At 39.5% G+C, this 21,103-nt stretch overlaps 2 protein-coding genes across 2 annotated transcripts; both read right to left on the bottom strand.

The window, feature by feature from the left end:
• Nucleotides 1-4,363: 4,363 nt before the first annotated feature.
• On the bottom strand, nucleotides 4,364-8,829 carry NUDT7 (nudix hydrolase 7). Its single transcript, XM_055726909.1, has 4 exons — nucleotides 8,706-8,829; nucleotides 8,201-8,354; nucleotides 7,128-7,286; nucleotides 4,364-5,200 (listed from the first exon to the last, which is right to left on the bottom strand). Exons 1-4 carry the CDS (start codon nucleotides 8,738-8,740, stop codon nucleotides 4,817-4,819), a joined length of 732 nt encoding a protein of 243 aa, XP_055582884.1. The 5' UTR covers nucleotides 8,741-8,829; the 3' UTR covers nucleotides 4,364-4,816.
• Nucleotides 8,830-9,454: 625 nt separating this feature from the next.
• LOC102057774 (hypoxanthine-guanine phosphoribosyltransferase-like) lies at nucleotides 9,455-19,016 on the bottom strand. The gene is made up of 9 exons (XM_005432350.3): nucleotides 18,850-19,016; nucleotides 15,480-15,586; nucleotides 14,853-15,036; nucleotides 13,884-13,946; nucleotides 13,331-13,348; nucleotides 13,051-13,133; nucleotides 11,982-12,028; nucleotides 11,250-11,326; nucleotides 9,455-10,356 (listed from the first exon to the last, which is right to left on the bottom strand). The coding sequence occupies exons 1-9, from the start codon at nucleotides 18,865-18,867 to the stop codon at nucleotides 10,309-10,311; spliced, it is 645 nt and encodes a 214-aa protein (XP_005432407.1). The 5' UTR covers nucleotides 18,868-19,016; the 3' UTR covers nucleotides 9,455-10,308.
• Between the last annotated feature and the right edge of the window lie 2,087 nt (nucleotides 19,017-21,103).

Below are 21,103 nucleotides of genomic sequence, written 5' to 3'. Positions count from 1 at the left end.
TTTTAATACCTTTTTTCAACTGAGAAATAGTCCTGGTGATTTGTTTGTAAGAAAAACTGCAAAGAGTAAATATTTACGTATAAAACACCTTTTCAAATCGGAAGGTGTATTAACATACTAAAACCAAACAAGGCACAAATGCATTTGCAATCAATAACTCAAAGTAAAGGAGTCCTTTAAAATCACCACATTCAAAATAAAAGTAGATACAAATCTATTTTAATAATAATCAGGTGTAACACAGGACCAGTAAGAGGGAACACTGAGACACCCAGGTTTTGTTAAGTGCTTTGTTACGCTGAGTTTAGAGACAGATCTGAAAGGGAACTGAAGCACCATACCACTGCAGCGTCAAGCTGCAACGCACCTGGCACATTCAACAAAACCCAGAGCCTTCTTCAGATGCTTAAACTTCTCTGTACAACAAAAGGGAGGGCTAATTGTCCTGGGTTGTGAACCAGTTTAAGGGCAGAACACAGCACTTCCCAATACGAAATTCTCAGAGCAGCACATCTGCTAGGTCTTTTTCCTTTTAAGTTTACACAGCTTCCCTGCAGCTCAAGGCCCAGGCAAAGACCCATCTCTCTGGAGGATCCACCTTCTCAGGAGTTTGATCTCACACAAAACAATACAGTTACGCTCTCCTTTAAAAACATGAGGTGCAGAGCAAATGCAACTTCCCTTTAATACGCTATTTAACTACACAGGGCACTTTACCCAGGAGGAGTGAGGGTTACACGCTTTCAGTTCTCTAGTACTTCAGAGGTAGTACCCTGAAAAATGCCTGGAGTCTGGAAAGACTTCCTGACCCTCTGCTTGGGGCACTCCCCACTCCTTCCCTCCTGAAGGTAGGAAGAGGCTACGAACACGACACGGATTGATGCGGAAGGCTGCCTAGCTTGGAGGTAGTCACGTTCTAATTTCTGCCTCAAGAACTGTGGAAGAATTTTATCAGAAAATTGCACAATGAAACAATTTCCTATAGGTACATGCAGGACTAGCAGAATTACAGTTTTAGTAACAAGCACTGAAATTTCCTTATATTCTTTTTGTGCTCAAAGGATTTTTTTGGGCACTCTAAATCCCAGATGGGTATGTAAAGAAAGAATGAGGTTTTTGAGTGAAGAAAGTACTTCCCAAATTGCAAAACTACTGTCAGTAGAATTATGTAGGATGCATCATATGAAGCCCCAGCGGTTTTACTGCAAATCACTCAAGGGTTTTTGGTTGGACCTCTGTAAGCTTTGTTTTTCAACCAGTTCAAATGGTTGATTTGATTCGCATTTGCTAAAAGGAACAACAGCTGTAACTGTTGTTGCTGTCCTTCACAGTTCCATACAGAAATGTTTAAAAAAAAAGGAAATAAAAACAAACTAAGGTTTGAATTTGAACAATTTGTACAATTTCTGTGCCAGATCTGGTTGAGAGATGAAGAAAAAAAAAGTCTGCTGGGAACAGAAGAGGATGGAAAGTTAGTAATTATGTCTCTCAGTACCTGTTTTGTTTACTAATCAAAGGTCTAATTGCTTTGCTCTATTTTAATTAAGAATGTTCTTATTTTAATTAGTTACTTTTCCTGCATACATTAGCATTGAGAGAAACCACTGAGGATATGAATAATATGATTAAGAGTTTGAAGTTAAGCTTTTAAAAATGTTTTAACAATTTCACAAGTGTTTAATGATGAAAAATAAAGCTGTTCTTCATAAATGTGGCTACTGCTTCTCCAAGGATTTCATCCTAGCTCAAAAAAAAAGGTCTTTTTTGTCTTTTAACTTAAAAAGTCAACTGGTATCAAATATAATTAACACAGGCACCAAAAGAGCTAACGCAGGAATATGAAAGGTTTGATAGTATTTAGATATGCTAAAATGTGCAAGTTGGCCAAACCTTTTGAAATGTCCCAATGCGACAGCCATTCTCTTAAGAACCAATCTCAACATTATTAGCAATTATCTTTGAAACTTGGGGAACTTTTATCTTCCTCCCTGACAGAGGCTAGGAAAAGGCAGGTAGTGCCCTATGAAGGAACTGGAGAACTCACACAAATTGTTCCAATTCCTGGGAAGATAATCAGAACAAATAACCTTTACATAAGTACTTTAATGAACAAGGACATCTGTAGCAACTGTTGTCTTTATCCTATGGACTTTTTTTTTTACAAATGTGTTCACTTCCTCCGTGGGGCAGGTACCAGCCTTGGTGTAGAGAGAGAACTATAAATCCTCAAGTTTTGGATACAGCCCTGCCTATTACTCCTGTGTGCAACCTAAGAAAGGTTGGTCTGTGGAAACTAATAGTAGTATGTTACACAGCTGGTTAGAAAACAACACACAGAAGTTCGTAGTTCATTGTCGAAGTGGCAATTGCCAATTGGGATTCTAGAGAGGCCTGTTCAGAGTGTGCTTACTCCAAGTAAGCACATGCAAATGTAACAGAAATGTTTCATTTGTAATGTAAATGAAACAGAAAACATATTCATTAAACTTTAGGATAACAGCAAAACGGAAATGTCTGACAAACTCGGTAATAGATCATTACAATTTGTTTTGAAAAAATCAGGATGCAATTCAATGAGAACAAATGGAAAGTGCTACCGTTGGAAGGAATAATCAACTGTTCAAGTACAGAATGCAATAAATACAAATATAGGAACAATTGGCAGCGTTTTCAGAAAAGGATAAGGCGACTTTAGTGGACGAAGTGGAATATGAGTAAATATTACTGTGCTGCTTCACAAACAGCAGTCACAGTGGGCTATATTAAAAAGGAGCTGTGAAGCAATCCTGTCCTATCCAACCCAAATAAATGGTTAAACAGAATAATATGACCAGGATGATTCACTGAAGATTCTGAAAAGGAACAAAAATGATGAGAGATGTATAGAAAATGTGACTGACAAAAAAAAACCCTGAAGGATTCTGTTCATTAAAACTAAAAATGCCTTAGGAAGACAGTGATGTAGTTTTCAGGAGTGCAGAAAGTAACTAAGGAAACAAGCTATTCACCGTTCTGCTATGCTAAATCTTTTTAAGACATGGCTAAAGGATGGTTTGTCCAGGGGAACTTAAGAAAAACAGTAGATATTTGTCAGAATATCATGGATCTAATTCCATTTTTAGGTGTCAAGAGATTAGGCTAATTCTTGAGGCCTTTTCCAAGCCAGTATTCCGATTGCCAATCTTGTACTTCTTTAATGCCACAGCATAAAGAATTCTTCAGGCAGAATACTGTAGCAAATACCTACCACTGAATTACCTCTGGGAAGACAGAAATAATAAGTATCGCCCAGCTGTAGCAAGGAGAGAAGGCAAAGGGAAACTCAGCCCTTGCAAGACTTGCATTGATTTTAGCCTTGGTTTGTTTAGGTACACTTCTGTCAGCTGACTGCAACTCCAGCATCTTTCTCATCTTAAGCACAAGGTCATGCTGCAGTTACCAAACACAAGCTGGTACTTCAGCACCTACATGCTACTGTCCTAGCACAGCAGCTGAAGAATGTTATGGATGCAATTATAAGAAGCTAAAAACCAAAAAAATCTCAGAACTGGGTTTCCTAGAAAATCCTAATTAGCTATCCAAGCCATACTTGGGAAATATTTATTTGTAAAAAGGATGCATTTTGCCAAAGTCATAGCTAACCTCAAGTATACTACAAAAGCTGCTTAATGTAAAAATCTAACTTCTGCTCAATTACAGAGGTCTGCAAGAATTGCCAGGAACTTTGTTATCACACTTGCATCCACTGGTGAATAGAGGTGGGAAGCACAAAGTGCAAATATCCAGAAGAACAGCCATTTTTCTTCATCTTATTCAAGGGTAGCACTAGGGCACACGATTCTGAGAGGGACCGAACGCTTTCAACTCACACTTGTTACTCAGAGAAGATCGGTGGTTTAAGGACTGGTAACTTGTTTACTTGCAACTAATCTAAAATCCACCCTAAGTCAATTGTGCTTTTAAAAACATAGCCATTTGGCAGTAAGATCACAACCACTATGAATGAGCTTCTAGTTCACCAGCAACTAGGAAACAAGGATTCACAGCACAAAGAACAACACGTGTCTGACACTGCCAGGGTGACTGGTAAAGGTTCAACTCCAGATAAGCATTTTAGTCCTCATGAATACTCAACTCCACTTTTCCTTCTTTAAGATTACTCCCTCCAGGAGCTGAGCGAGTGATGCTAACAGGATGCTGAAGAACAAAATGCAGTACTGTTGCCTGTATACTAAGTCTACCATAGCCTACAGAATTGCCTTGTAAGAAATGTTAAATTAAGCAAGAGTAATAAAATTCATTCAACCACCCTTTTCCCTCCACAAGCCCCACCAAAACAAAACAAGACCATGAAAGCACTTGCCACCTTTTATATTTTTATTGTGCATTTTGTAAGTGCTTTAAGATACTCCACAAGACTGTATGCCTTATGTTATCCATATGTAGTACGCCACACAGTAAGACAGACCCCCAAAACTTTTCATGTTCTAATTCAAACAGACAAAAGTTAGATAAAATAGTATTCTCATTATACAGAAGGCAAACCACAGAAAGTGTCCTAGATCACATAAATGAAGGCAGAAATTGGAACAGTGTATTAAGTCCATCAAAAATACTATGTGCTTTTGGCAGCTCTAAAAATTGTATTAACCTAGTAAGGGCTTGTCAGCTTGAAAATATTATTTAAAAATAAATTTTAATAGATTTGCAATTCAGAAGAAATTCAAGTGTAAAATTCAAACAAGTAATAGGTAGAAAGGGAATAAACAAAACCCTTTTTCCACCTTCAGTACACATTAATTGTCAGACCAGTTTGTCATAGATTACTCTTCTTTCTTTCATATATGGATGCATATAAATTCATGAAGTTAGTCTCAGCGGATGAAATTAAGTTGTCAAGATCATACTCAACTTTGAAGGTAGGATGCTTTCCAAAAATTACAAGAGCAAGAAATACAGCAAAGTGTGCAGTAAGTCCCCATATCTTGAATGACATTTTACGTTCATGGTCATCATATATAAAACAGTGCATCCAACCTGAGTAACCAGATGAGGTTTTGTAAGGCAAGGTCTTGTAATTTAAAGGCTTGACAAAATACTCCAGTGGCACAACAAAAACATCACTCACTTCATCCGGATTAGGAGTGGCCTGGAACGTATCCTCTATAAATCCTACAACTGGTGTTACCACATGATTCATCTAAAAGGAAGAAGAAAAAAATAAAATAACCTCCCCAAACACTAAATTTGTACCAAGTAAAAGAATGTTCTTTATTTTAAAGACATTTCAGATGTTACAAAATGAGTACAAGAAACCTATGAAATATTCTTAACTGTAAGGCAATTCAGTCCCTCTAAACACAAGATATTTCTATTTGATTTTGAATATATTTTAATCAATTTATATTTTTTTGTTACATGATTTTACAAATATCCTGTTCATCCTGTATAATCGTATAGCAGTTAAGAAGGTTTGTCAATCTGCTACAAAAATAAAAAAAATGAATGCTGTCTCACGTCTTCCTTATTTACTTTGGCGAGTTCTGATTTTAACTGAAATTTTCCAGATCACCTATGGTTTATCATATCTCTGTATCTTTTTTCCTAGGATAGAGGAATACTTTCCTATAGATACAGAAATATGTTTAAAGTGTATTTAGCTATAAAATAGATACACTTTTTGGAACTGCTCATTTATGGACATTTTTATTCTGAATACAATCCCTTCTTCCATAGTGAGGCAAATCTATGGAAATAGTAGCTTCCATGAAAAGGACACCAAAATTCATTAAGATATGTCGCTAGTTCTATTCGTTTGTACCAACAAAGCATCACTGTTCAATAGAAAGCAGTAACAACAAAACTTGAACATTTGTGCTATGTGAATCAAGTCTGGAGAGAGTCCATCCAAGTCAGAATCACTTGGAATGTACATACAGCGAAGACAAAGTAGAATCCAACAGGTAAAATTTTTGTGGTCCAAAACTACATGAGCTTTTCTATTGACTGAGGCAATTTGCTGGAAAACGCTGAAAATCGTTATAAAACCTAAATTGATCCTTTTTATATATAGTCTCTGAACCATGTAGCTTTAATGTTATCTGTACAGAAATTATAATTTAAGAAGGCAAATAAAGCATTCTGCAATACAATTTTAAAACTAGTTCTTTGTTTTTTTTAATGGGGGGAGGACATTGCTAAGAGTAAGTGGCTAACAGACATAAACCAAACAGCAGGCATATTAATAAAGTGAAACTGTAACCTGAAGAAAAAAATATGAAGTCTTTTGAAACGGTAACCCCTCTGTTACTATGCAACCTGATGCAACTATGACCCTATGCAACACTGAATATTGTTACTGAAATTGGCAGCCTGTTAATTTAGTCACTTACCCTCCAAAGACACCTTCGGAAGAGAAGTCTACTTGCTACAGTTCCACCCAGAATCACAGACCACAACCTCCAGAAGTCCCCTTCTGACTCAATTAACCCTGCTTTCAGCAGAATATTAAACGAGAAAACTTTTGAGGTTACATCAGGCTGCTGAGGGCCTTGTCTGGATGAGTTCTGTGTTATGTCCAAGGATGAGCAGTATACAGCCTGTCAGAAAAATCTGTTCCAGTGTTTGGCTAACCTCATGGTAAAGAGTATTCTCCTTGCATCTCATCAAGATTTTATTTGTTGCTGCTTGCGTCCACTGCCTGACACCAAGAGCCTGGTATCATCTCCTCTGTAACTACTCAGGAGGTACTTGAGGAGAGCAACTAGATCCCCTGCTAGCTTTCCCTTCTTCAGGCTGAATAAACCCGCTTCTCTCAGCCTCTCCTCATAATCCATATCCTTACAATCTTTGTGGCTCTCTGCTAAACTCTTAGCAGTTTAGCACTGTCTTTCTGGTACTCCGGTGTGTCCATGACTGGACACGGTACACTAAATGTGGTCTCACAATTACCAAATATAGAGCAAGACTCTCTTCCCTTCGCTCCGCTGGCAATACAGGCTGTGGACTTTAATAAGTAGTGGTTATTTACAGTTACAAGCTTGTAAAGGCCATTATCAACCTTACAAAAGAAAATAGCTGGTGCTTACGTTCTAGTAGTATGCTGACTTACTCAGTTTATTGCTTACTTTATCAATTCCAGGCACAAGCCTACAGACGACTTCCACCTTCTCTGGCTGGAGTCCCACTTCTTCTTTGGCTTCTCGGAGGGCAGTATCAATTTCATCTTTATCGATGGCTTCCCTTTTACCGCCTGGAAAACACACTTCCCCTGGTGATCTTCTCAGCTAGAATTTAAAGCAGTACTGCTGTGACATGTAAGTTTTACATTTCTTCTTGGATCCACATAGAAACTTGTTCATATTGCAAAATCGTCTTATGTTTATCTTTCCAGTCAAAGCTGGAAATGGCGATGAAGAGGTTTCTACAGATCACAAGAAATGTGCCTTGCCAGGAGGTATGCCAAAAAAAAAAAAAAAAAAAAGAGGGCCCATACCCAACTAATCCATAAACCCTATGAGAAACACACGTATCACTTGTACAGTATTGTGCAATTCATACTATACATTCCACTTTAACACTTCAAATTTTTCCATCATCCTGCTTGCTTAAGAGACTGACAGATGTCAGTATGATTAAAATACTCCAGAGCAACAGCTTCTGAAATACACATTAAAATAACAGACCTTTAAGTACGTTATAATAATAGGCTTGTGCAGGAAAGATCAGTAAAAAGCCCATTTACAATCAGTTTATCAGCTAGGTAACTGTAGAGTCTTAAATTTCTAAGCATGACTCGAAAAAACTTCCAGTTTTCAGCATCGTTAAAACAGAGAAATAACCTCTGGCAGCTGACTGGGGGGTGTGGGGATGTGGAAAACAAGAGTTATAAAAGAAAACACAACGCTGGCAGGGGACTCGAGTTGCTGCCTTTTGCTTTCGTATGTGAAAGGGAGACAAGTCACGCTAAATGCAAACTGACAAGGCACATTTACAAAAGTTGCACTGCGCCGGCAGTTCGTACAAGTCACAGTAAACGCTGAAAAGTGCCTTTTCTGACCTGGAGACCAGCCTTCACTGCGGCGGGGCCCCGGGTACCCGGCATTTTGCTGGCATGTAAGCCCCAGCCGCGGCCGGGCCCGGGAGCCACCCCGCCGTCGCCTGTGCCCTGGGGAGCCCGGCCCGGCCCCGGCCCCCTCACCTGCATGGCCCGCACCGTGAGCAGCAAGTGCAGCTTCCCCGCCCGCACCGTCAGCGGCAGGAGGACGGAGGCTTTGGGCAGCGGCAGGCGGGAGAACCTGTCCCCAACATCGCACTCCCTCAGGCGCCGCCGGGCGCTCTCTTTTACGCGCCTTCTAGAAGCAAACAGAAGGGAGCGCCGTGACACGCCAGGCTGCGCCCCGGCCCCCCGCAGGCGGCGCGGCAGGGGGGTTTCCACAGGGCGGGACGTAACGAGTGCGGCCACGGGGCTCCACACGGCTCCCGCCGCTGGCGGAGCGGGGCACGGCGCGGCGGCTCCTCTCCCCCAGCCGGCAGGGGGCGCGGCAGGCACGGCCTTCCCCTCCCGCTAGGCCCGGGGAGGGGTCTCTTCCCGCCCGCCTGCCTTCCGCGTTGTCCCCAGAGCTGCCGGGGCGAGCGGGCGCAGCGGACGCCGCTGCGGAGGGAGGGCCGGGGAGGACGGCTGCTTCCCGCCGCCTTTCCGCTACCTTTCCATGTCATCCTCCCGCTGCGCGGCCGCCATCGCTGAAACCCCCACCCGAGAGCGGACTTTCCCCGTCGCCTCCCGCCCCCTCCCGTGACCGACGGCCGAACCCTCCAATCAACACGCGAGATCCCCCGCCTCCGCCTTCTGATTGGCGGCGGGCAGGCCACGCGAGTTGCGCGCGGCGTTCCCGCTCTTGGGCGGGCGTCTCGCCGCGCCGGGGCGGTCGCTGAGGTGAGGGTTGGCCCCGGCGGTGCCGGCGCCGGCGGGCTCGCTTCCCAATGTGAGCGAGCGGTCAGCGATAGCTTTCCCGGCCTCCATTTACACCGAGAAGAACGGCGTTAGCTGTCAGCAGCCCTCGCTGCAGCTGGAAAAAGGAGAAACCCGCGGAGCGGCTTGGCGTGGCCCTCGGTCCGTGGCCCGCCCACAGAGGGGCTAGACAGCGAGCGGCGCAGGGCTGTAGCAGTGCTGGCCCCAGTGCTTTGGGTAAAGGGTCCGCTCATACAGGCACCTGCATTCCACCTCTCATCCGCTTTAAGGGGCGAATAACGTGACAGAGCACAACCTCCCGCTCTCAGGGGCCTCTGGAAAGCACCACTACAAAGCCTAATCATCTGTAGACCAGGACTCTTTAAAACCTAAAGGACATCGACAGACCCTGTTGAACACCAACGCCTAGCTCAGTACTCTTCCAATGAGGGGAAACAGAAAACACCAAAAAAAACCCAGCCAACAAACAAAAAAACCCCAAGGTCTCAAAGCTTATTTTAATTATTTAGTGCAGGCAGGAAACAGTGAGGTGGTAGAGATTGGCTCAGGTTTGGTGCAGGTTTTGGGCAGTAATATTTAGCTTCCGGTTCTTATTGGGGGGACACAAGGAGCTGAAGCAATTTCCTGCTATAATGGTTCATCATCCAGGCTTAACAGCTAGTGAACAGTGTTACCTGCATTTCAAGTAATACCACAATGGTACAATAAACACATGATCTCTCAAAAAGCAAGACACAACACCCGACGTGACACTACGTGGAATGTGTGAGAACTGATCGTGGAATGTGTAAGAACTAATCACTAGTTATGTTAATGTTTACTGTTTTTTCATTGTATTAAGCTAAGGAACCAAATGTGTTTTCCATGTGGTATGCATTTTGTACAGTTGACCTAATTAACCTCATGTCCTTAAATGCTTACTCAGCCTGTGCCTTATGTAAATGTACCAGCGTATATATTTATACACACAAGCTCACATGTAAAATCAAGTGCAGTTTATATACAATACACATAATGTGTTACTTCATATAGTAAATTAAAACCCAAACATAATCACATACACATGTACATGTCCTGGCTGTGTCCCCTGTGATTCCAGCAGAGTATATATCCATTTCATGGCCAGCGTTCTGTTCAGATTTCACTGAAACTTGAACAGAACTCATTCATCTTTAACCTGTTTTCTATAATAAATATAGGAAAAAAATATAGAAAAATATCTTACAGAAAATGTTGTACTTGTTCAGTGAAAAGAACACAATTAGTAGATTGCTTCTTACTACTCATCCATGCAGCTGTACATGCCACTGAACTATTGTTCCAGAAGACTGATGTTATCAGATTCTATATTTCTCTTTGGCTTTCTCTTTCAGAATGCAGATGTGCTAGAACAAACAACAACTTCAGTCAATCTTTACCTTCAAAGAAAATGCAAGAATGATTTTCAGTTAAATTCCTAGCATTGTAAGGAAGAAACAGCAGACCAGTAATCTTTGTGAGCTTGGGTGCAAGTTTACTACTTGCAGTAAAATTGAGATGTTAAGATTGCTTCCAAGTTCATCTGTAATTCATAATTTGTACATTCTGAAGAGGTCAAGTTTGTTCAATTATTGTATTCTTCATATTGCTTTGCAATAGCATAGATATAGTATGTGTCTTTAATAGAACTGGTTTGTCTTATTGAAAAGACTTGCAAGTGAAAAACTTTTCCACTTAACCAGATTTAAGGAAGTGCTTTTGAAAGCTAAGGAGGGAAAAAAAATCAGCTCTTTCTATCAGTTATGCTCTTTCCAAGCCTACTACTCAGTGCAGCCAAAGGAGACTATAATGGGACAAAGGGAAAAAAGATCTTGATGGACATGTTACACAGTGTAGGAAAAACCTTCACACACAGTCCACACATAGCCATCTTAAAGACTTGGTTAGAAAAGAGCAACATAGGATTTCACAAAACAAACGTCAAATTAATCTGAATTACTCTTTTCAGATGGGGCCAGCAGACTGTACGCTGCCAGCCAACCTAGAGGATTCAGAATATCATCCAGGACAGCTGGGCCATGGGGCTTGTGGAGTAGATTCACAGAAAGGTAAAGCATAAACAAATTCTTGTGCATTGACATTGACTTATCAGATTGGCATGTTAATAATGTTTTAGCCGTTTTCGTGGAAGTTTCTAGTCAGATTTGAAGTTTTGTTAATTGTTGAGAAGCTCTGAGTATAAGCTAATATTCTTGCTGGTTACCTGTGGTAGAGTTGAGGCACACGTATATGTACTTACATTTAGATCTCTGAAGTATTCATTGTAATCAAGAGCATATCCAACCACAAATTTATCTGGAATTTCAAAGCCTATATCTGCAAGAAAATACAATTCTTTTTATACTTGGGTGGTGTAAATAGCTTTTAAGTACACAGATTATATTCAACAAATGCCTGAGCTGTGTAAGAGTAATACCTAACAAATACATCATCTTGCTTTCAAGATACTTAGCATGCTTCTTTGAGAATCACAGCCATAAATTGATGACAGAGGTTAGAATCTCTTCCATCATCCCCATCAGTTAATAATACAATTAAAACACTAAGAAAATGCATTTTTTAAGAACAAAATAATTATTTAAAACCTACTTATGAGATAGTTCTGGGAGAGGGAGACAAGGAGTGAGATTTTACGTGTGTAAAAGTACATGCACTGCAACTCTAGGGGTTTTCAGTTTGAAAACAAGGGTCAAAGCCAAACAATACAACGTTAAGCTTTGATTCTGTTCCTGCTATCCAGTAACAAATAGCCAAACCTGCACTCAGACCAACTGAGGAAAAAAAAAAAAAAAAAAGGTGGTGGTCATGAGGTTTCAGCATGGGATAGCTGGTTGTCAGTTTGCAAATCTTTATGTATTTTCTCGCAGTTTCTCTTGGCCTTCCTGAAACCCATATGCCAGCTGTCGGACTTACTGCAGGAAGTGAAATTTTGAGGTAGTATTTTAGACAGCCAGAAAAACACAATACTTACAGTCTGGTCTGTAACCTGGACTTTGATTTGTCCTTTTAACAAGCAGGCTGTAAGGCAGAGAAGGTTATGTTTTTTAAAATATGTCTTGCTGTAAGCTGTATGCTTCACTTCTCCCACCCTTGCCCATAAGCTTCTACAATCATGCAGTTAACACCATGAGATTATTGTAACAGAAGGAAGTAGTGTTCAGCCCTATAACTGAGGAAGAAGTGAAGGCTCTGATCTAGGTTCATTCTGAAGGTCCACATGACTCTATTGTTTTACATTTCTTTTCAATTCTGTATCCCAAGTCATTATCTTTTCACATAGCAATGTATTAGCAAACTTGGGACAGCACAGAAAGGTAAGCAAGTTCAAGTGGCATGTAAAGATTTTAGTGGGGAGGGAGGGAGAAGAGGACAAGCTGAGCAATGTCACTACAATTTCTTCCACAAGGTCATATCCATTCTTGCTTTTCCTGTGTACTTCTGAAGAAACCAAGAACCTCCTGGACAGTCACTAGGAGGAGCATAACTGGTACATAAAACTAGAAGTGTTTTTTCAAAGCACCATGATTGCTTGGCAGAGGCAGGGTTAGTCCCAAAAATTTCCTTTTAGAGATCATCTAAAAGCAGATCTAGAATGCCACTTGAAGTCATCTTGCAAGTGCTAACAAACTCTTAGATTCTGAAAACCTGTATGACAGGATATTAAGAGAAATCCTGAGTATTGTCATTCTAATATTGAGGCAACTGAGGTGGTGTTAAGAAACCTGTGGAAAGAGAAAAATTTCCTTCAGACATGAGGAAGTAAGAATCAGGGAATCCATCAGACTTTATGGACTATGCAAAAAGAGCCAGGAAACCTTTTTTATTCATTTTAACAATTAAGGTGGTAGTGCATACATAGATTTCCCAATTTAATAAATACTTAGTTTTTCACCAGCTGGATAAGGATTGCTTCCTGCTTTCACTTCCTCATCCCCCAAAACAAACAAAACCAAACACCCACCAGCATACACTAAGTGTTCACCTAAATGATTTTGCTATCTCTTCTTGTTAAAATAAATTAGTAAGTGTCTGTATCATACCTTACAACTTTTACTGTATTTGGTTTGTTTTCTTTGAGTTTTGAAAGTAGTGCTTTCATTGTTCTACCAGTCTCGATAATGTCCTGAAAGAGAGAGAAAAAAAATATCTTCTAAGTCTGAAATAAAAACCAGACTGTCAGTGGATTAATTTAAAGCTTAAAACCCAGTAGGCCACCCTGGCAGCACTGTAAATTAATTGTTTTATATGCAATAGGTATTGTGAAACAGGGAGAAAAAAATCCATGTTGTTCCCTCCCCCACTACTTCAATCTTTACTTACCTCTACTACTAAGATGTTCTGGAAATGATCATGTAAGGAGAAAAAGAAAAAAAAAAATATTTACATGACAACATGTAAACATTCAATGAATTATACAGCCAGGAAAAGTTTGCACTACAAGTTTCACTTACAAGTAAGTTGCAATTGATTTTCAAAGGAGCTTGTCACTTTACTTTTAATGCTTTCTGAAGTCTCTAAGTATTTATGGAAGCATAAAATATTGTAAGAAAGCCACCTATGTCAGGTTTCATATATTATTCTATGTATAGCAATAGCATTCTAGAATCATACTGCATTAATCAATTTAAGAGAGTTAATTTCTGGGGGCTGTGGGATAAAATGTGGAATAGGATCTTTAGAAGTATCTGGTACTGATTGCATAAAGTTTCTACTGAGGTCAGTGGGAATTTCTCACTGTTTCAAAGCATGGCATTTTAAACCGGTGTTAAGTGGCTGTAAATGTGTAGTATCAAAGTATTAATAAAGGTGGACTTCCTGGTAGATACACAAGAACTGTTCTTTCCTCTTAAGAGCTGAAGATGCTAGTTCATACCTTCCCATTTAGTGTAGACAGTTCCTCGCCAACAATACTGATTTTTTCTGTAGGTGAATCATTCTAGAATGAGAAAGAAGAGAAGGAAGTCACATAACACATACTCAAAATTATTACCTTGTATGTGTATGAATGGTGTGCTGCTCTTGCTTTTCACCTATCAAATGACACCTGCAATTGTGCACAGCACTCCTTCAGTAAAACAGCTTTTATGTTGCTGAGAGCAAGAGGAGAGTGTGAAGTATCAGTGCAGACAGATAGTAGTGTGGAACAGGAGTACACCCATATTCATGGCATAGACGCCATTGCTTTCAGTTATTTTTGTTACCACAGATTTGGTTTAGAATTCCATGAAAAATTTATAGGATATTGTAAACTATTGTATTTAGCATGGGGTAAATTTTGATCAGTGCACAGACCTCTAGCCTTCAAAGAGGGGAAAAGATAAAACAGGAAAAAAAATAGCATAAGTTATTGCTTTACAGTAGTTGGCTCAGGCCAACTACAATTGGTTGAGGCAGAAGGTACCTGTTCCCCAACACATAGATTATGAAAACTGGTCTCTCCAATATTATCTGTAGGAGTAAAAAATAATGCAGAGAGAGACAATAAGCAAGTCTCTGAAGCTAAGCTCTTCTCCATGCTCCCTCCCACTAAAGGGTGCCACGGTAAAGACAGAGCAGACCCTGTACTGAGGCTTTGGGCTGGAGAGGATGATGTTGGAGACCTGACCCTGGCTTTGTCATGTTAAGTGTTCTGCTGAGTGTTCACTCCAGTGAATATACGATACCCATCTGATCTTTGGGGCAGATTGGTAAATCAGTTGCTCTTCAGTGTGTAATATATTGAGTTGCTTTAAACAGGATATATGCATAAATTCCATTTTTGTGGAGCTTTTATGTAAAATACCAGTATTCAGAATGTGTCTGTGAGGACAGTCAATTTTCCAAAGAAAAGAAAGTTGCTTACGCAGTAGCTTTTTATTCTAACAAAATCCACAGTAATAGGCACAGATTTATCACCATTTTGATTTAGTGCTTTTATGTGGTCCAGCAAATCAGCAAAGAATTTATAGCCTCCTTTAAGGACACAGAGTGCAACAATGTGATGGCTTCCCATATCTTGCATGATATCTCTAGCCAAACGTTCCGTCCTGGAAAGAAAAAAACAAAACACCAAATCTTGTTAAGTGGTTTTGTATATCATATTTGTCTGTATATTAAGCAATGTCCAAGTTAAAAATCTGATCTTGCTGTTAGGTTTTTATAACTAGCAAATTGTGACCACATTAAGACCTATGACAATTACATATTTGCAGTTTACAAGATGATGCCTAGTCGATTTGACATACTGTTGATTTAAACCATGTATCTAAACAAGGCAGGATAGGAAAGCTTAAGGATATATGAGATAACATGGAAACTTAACTGGGGTTTTAGAAGAATCCTCTTCGTAAAACTCCTCTTGTATTAAACTCCAGAATGTAAGTTTCCATGTTTCTCATGGGCCACGGAGGATAGAGCCTCAGCCTTTTCATTTTGAGGGAAATGGATCATTGGCATCACTATTGCCACTTGTCATTGTTTACCCTTATACCTGTCGAGGATGAGTCCATGAGGAATGAAGACTCTTTCTAAGTCTTCTTCATAATGCTTGGGAATGCAAAATAGATTTTTATTATAGCCACTTTCTTCATCTCTTATCTGCAAGTGAAAGGGAGATAGCTCTAAGAGTAAGAACAAAGCCATACAGGAAAAAACCTTCCAGTCTCTGATTATGCAGACAAAGATTCCTCTCGCCACCCCCACCCCCAATAATGTGTCAAAATAAAAATACATCTGAGAGTTTTTGACCCTTCTGATAGAACAATTCACAATCTGTCTGATAATTCAGGAACTAGTGTGCTTGTCTGAGATGAGAATGGATAGATACATTATAAGAGAAATTCTCAGCCATTATCAACTCAAACCCCAAAATAGTACTCCTCTTTTATTATTCATTTCCCCTCTGTAGAGCACAGTAACTAGCTTGTGTGGTAGGCAAGCAAAAATTAAAATTTAAGACAAGCAGACTGGGATAACAGCTTGATCTCTGGTCAGTTGGTGACTTTAGGATGCTGCACTACACTGACCATCATTTTCCATTGTGTAAAAGAGAAAACTCTCCTGAGCATGAGTTCACAACTGAACTTTTAACAGAGGCGCATACCAACCATCAGTGGTCTCTGATGACAGGGGAAAAGACATACCCCAAAGGAGAAGCTTTGAGAGGGTAGTGGGAAGAGGAGAAGCTGCAGAGTGCCCATAGGTGGGAACCAGAGACCAGCTGAGCTGCAGTTCAGCTTGTTGCGCTGTTTGCCCTGCTATCAGTTTGCTCCTCTGCGCAGTTGGGGAGAAGCCATAGCTACTTCCCATAGATCAGGGTCTTAACACTTTTGCCCTCAGGGTTTAGAATTACAGTTCATTCTTCAGCGCACTGGCTCCAGGCTGTTGCATCCAGAGGTGCCTGGATGTCTAGAAGCTACATATTCTCCATTTGAGCTTCTTTTCTGACTAGTCTTTTGGCCCCAAACAGATCTGTGTCTTTGGACTCTACCACCCTACAAGACCAAAAATGGATGCTCTGGTCTTTGTTCATTTATGACATGGTGGTATAATGGCAGGCAAGAAAATAATATAATGAGGTAGAAACAATTGTGAATCAGAGGGCTAATATGTATTAGAAATAAGAAAAAAGTCTCAAATCAGGGAGATTTTGTCACATCTCATATTGTCGTATTATTGTTAAAAAGTACAGAACTGGTTGAAAGAAAAATTCAAAGCTGGCTCAAAGCTTCACTGGTGCAAAATAGGGTAACTAGACACCAGTTGCATTCAACAGAACTCAGTACAGTGGCTAATGGACAGCACAGCTATGAACTAGGCGGTAATAGCATCAAGTATTGCTAACAAACAAGTAAACACCTGCAAACTGTTTAGGCAGATGAATTGTTTTTAATTCTCCTTTCTTGGCATAGGAGAGATGAGTGCTTAGGAAGAAAGGAAAATTGGACTGTAGGGAACAGGCGTAGGTTATTACTTGCAAAACTCACAGTAGCCACAAAAATGAGATAATCAGTTACTGCTGCTTATTTTATATTGGACATGAATAGCCTACTTCATTTAAAGATAAAACTAGAGAGACAGGTGTTAACAAGAATTTCAAAGAACAGATTATCATAGCACAAGGCAGTGCATATAGAATCTCATCCTGGCTGAACTAACATGCTCTGCAAGTACTCAAAGTTGATAAGCCTTGATGTTCCAGGGTAGACTTACAGAAAAGCCTTGTAGTTGAGCATTGTTTAGAGTGCCAGCAGTACTGTTTTGTCTGGTTTAGTTACTATTTTCTGTGTAGTTGAAGTCAGCAAAGTGAAAGCTTAGGTGAATGATTGTTTTTAAATTAAGTTTCTTTGTGCATTGTTAATCTTGGAAGAGATACTGGCAGGTACACTGGTATCAGCCGTAGATCAGGCTAGACAGTAGCATCTGTGAGTAGGCTTTAATGCAGTGCAGAACTGCTTACTGTTGTTTGTTATATTAACCCAGTTTGCCGGTTTGAAATGGGCTAATTTCTGCCTGTGTGAGGTTGCTAGTGGTGACAGACAGAATACACATACAGGATATGGGATTCTGTCATCAAGAAGCAGTGATAATGGGACATAATTAGAAGCATTGGTTGAAGCTAAAAGACAGTGTTTATTTGAGACTACTGGAACATATAAGCATCATTTTCATTTGGAGTACAGAGAAAGCACCTTTAAGAATAGCTACTGATATGATAAACTGTTTAAGAAGTGCTGTAGAGTGGGTTGGTTGTTTTATTGGTGGGTTTGGGGTCTTTTTTAAATTTTTTTTTGTGAGATCATCTCTATTGCATTCTACATAATTGCAGCTTAAATGCAATGGCTAAGCTACCTGCTATTTGAGCAGTTTTTCTTTTGCCCAATCATGATACTGGTTGCCATATTTAATGGACTTTAGCCTTACAATTTGCTTTTGCAGTTATAAATTGGGCTTTCATCTGTACAGCAAGTTAAAGTTTAGCCTTGTTGCCAATGGATTTATTTTCCTGCTGCATTTGATGACAGGCATCACAACTGGTTCAGCTCGGGTGAGGGATGAGCTTTGTCCATGTTAATGTAACTGTTGAATAAAGCTAATCTTGAAGTATACAGGTGGGCATAGTGATTACTGCTTATAGCTACTCCAACAGTGCAGTTTAGTACCTTTCCTTAGGTTAACAACTATGCTCATTGACACTACTTTGGGCAAACAATGTCTGCTACATTAATATCTTGTTTGTTGCTATGCTTGAAGCATTTTTTAAGGTCTGCTGAACCTTAAGGATTGTATCAGTTTGAGCACCACATCACCATAGCAACATGCTGCATTATACCTTACAGGCTCATAAAAGCATTTGTATTGTGGCACATGCTAAATAATACAGTAGCATCCCATTATAATAAAGCAATCTACTAAACTATCACACAGTCATTACATTTTTAAATCATGAGCTCATAATTTGAGGTGTTAGTCTTTTAATTTAGATTCAGTCTCATCTGTTGTTCATTTACTTATATAGGTTTCTGAGTTTAAGGGAGAGAAAAACAACAGAATTGACTACGGTAATTTTTTACATTAAAGACATTCATAAATAAGTATTGTTTCATCACCACAGAATGAAAGGATATGAATATAGATATATTAAAGTCAAATAAGTAGTCATAAATTTGTAAAAAAAAAAGTCTATTAAGATGCCTCTGTTCTGAAAGCCAGTGTTACTCCTGAGTAAATACAAGAAATGAGGCCCTTCACTAGTCAGTATTTCTTGTGTTCTACAGTTTTTGCTGAAGCTAAACTCTTCCCCCAGACCATAAGATCCCTTCTATCAAATAACTAAATATGAGTGCATTATGTGTTCTTACCTGCAGTCCACGAGCCATAATCTTACTTTGAACTATGCTTTCGGAGAACGGGTTGGTATTACTACTGCAGTTTGTCTTGCTCTATTTTCATCTTGTAGACAGATCATGACCTGCTTCTAAAAGGTCAAAATTGCCATCCTTCATACAGGAAGCATTACTTCCTTCTACTAATGCACTGACATCACAATCCCGGGCTCTCGCTTAATCAGATTAACCAGAAATAAAATAGGCATGAGCCCTGCTGCAACCAATCAGAGTAAAGATATGGGGAACGGGGGAGATGCGGAAAGGAAGCTCATGAATCAAATTAGTGGGAATGACTAGGTAGGGTGCTGGTTTTTAAATGGAAAACACAAATCAGATATTTGATTGTAGCAGATGGTAATTCAATGGTGTACATGTAGAAGGTAATTTTCTCTACCAGTTTCTTGCACAATGTTTGCACATCCATTGTGGTAATAAAGTCTGCATATTTTAAAAATTCTTGTGCTAATTTGCTGTCAAAAAATCAGTATTTGAATAAATAAAGTCATAGTTTTAAAGATGCCTTGAAGCAGAGGTGACTTGGAGCTGTTAAGACATGGTGAACCCTCTCTGACATTCTTCTAGGTCATCCTTTCATAAAATGAGGGGGCATAACATGCTTCACATCATTTAAAATCAAATCGCATTGACATTCACTGTAATCTGATTATTTTAGTGTACCAAACTGCACTCTTATCTGGGATTAACATGGAAGTCTTAGATTTCTAAAAATTAATCCTACTAACAAAATAAGCTAAAGCTACCTTGCATGCAATGTGCTACAGAATGTTCTTATCAGATTGGGTACATTTTATTAATCCAACTAGTTTAGTTTTTTCTTGGGGAGAGGACATATAAATGAAGGAAGATTTTTCTCATGTCTTTGTAGTCTTACGCATGTTCTTCAGATTGTAGCTGATAACACTTGGGATAATGCAGAAATGCTCTGTCAAGTGGATTAATGGACATATCCACAACTTTCAGTGATACGTTAAATAGCAGTACTATTTGGGAACTGTTAATGCCTTGAGGCCACTTGGCTCCTATTTTACACAGTTAGCAATACACTCCTTCTATGAATTCCTTGTTGTATTCCCTACCTTACATATGTGAGTTCCCGATCTTGTGAAAAAACTTGCTTTTCTAATTTCTAGTGTAAAGTACTCCTTTATAGCTGGTAGTAACTTGTGTTCAAAAACCTGGAGAATTTCCTCAAAAAATCCTCCTTTGAAAGGAAACATTAACAAAAATTACACATGTACACAGTGGTGGCTATCGCTTGAGCAAAGACACTTTCCCTTCCTTATTCTCAGGTGTCAAAATGAAAGCGAACAGCACAGCTGAGGAACTCGTGCAAGCATACATTGCCTTTATAAATGTATGAAAAAAGAGAGAAAGAAGAGATTGGGGAACCCAGACTAGTTTGTAAGTTTCCACTCTGCTGAGCTTTTCAACCCAGTGTGATTTAGCTGTCTGGAAAGGACGTTGGTGCTCTAGAGAGCCCTGAGAGGATGATGCCATGATAGAACATGAAGTGCTGCAATTTTGCTCATACCAATTGCCCGTGTATCACACCTATAGCTTTGTATGACTAGTTCTAGGATTTAAATAATCTTTTTTCTATTTATTTACAAGAAAAAAAAAGTAATATCTAGGTTTCACGTTTGTTGATTCTCCTGCACTTTTCCACATTTAAGGAGAATTTAGTGTCGCTATGCTAAAATCAGCAGTATGGGTGAGACTACTTGTTTTAAACCTCTTTCTAATGAAGGGACTAATTACTGGCAGTATGTGTTTACAATTTCCGACAGTCTAACTGAGCCCAGTTACTGAAATTACAGTGAAGATATAAATACTCTGTGCATATCTGATGTGTTCTGTAGCACCCAGCTTAGCTCTGCCCTTTTTTAAAATACTCTTGTTTTTCTCTATATTACGTAATGTTATGCTTGCTTAGTCTTTGTGTAGGGGAACCTTGACTGCAGATCACACATACTAGGCAGCCTTAAAATATTCTGAAGTGTAATATGTATGCTTTGGTTTTCTGTAGTAGGAGACCACCTCTGTTATGTAAATTACTTGTATGAATCCCTGAAGTCTTTACTGGAGGCAACTTTGATTCCACATTACTCATATTTTTTTAAAATTATACACTGAACCTTGCAAATCTTTGTGTCTCCTTTAGGCCCTATAATGTTTGATCTGTTTTGAACTGGACCCAGTTCTAAAG

Source organism: Falco cherrug, chromosome 14 (genome assembly GCF_023634085.1).
Source record: "Falco cherrug isolate bFalChe1 chromosome 14, bFalChe1.pri, whole genome shotgun sequence".
In the NCBI taxonomy this organism is placed as follows: domain Eukaryota; kingdom Metazoa; phylum Chordata; class Aves; order Falconiformes; family Falconidae; genus Falco; species Falco cherrug.
The sequence above is the reverse complement of the archived record's forward strand: the minus strand, read 5'-3'. Positions and strand labels throughout refer to the sequence as shown.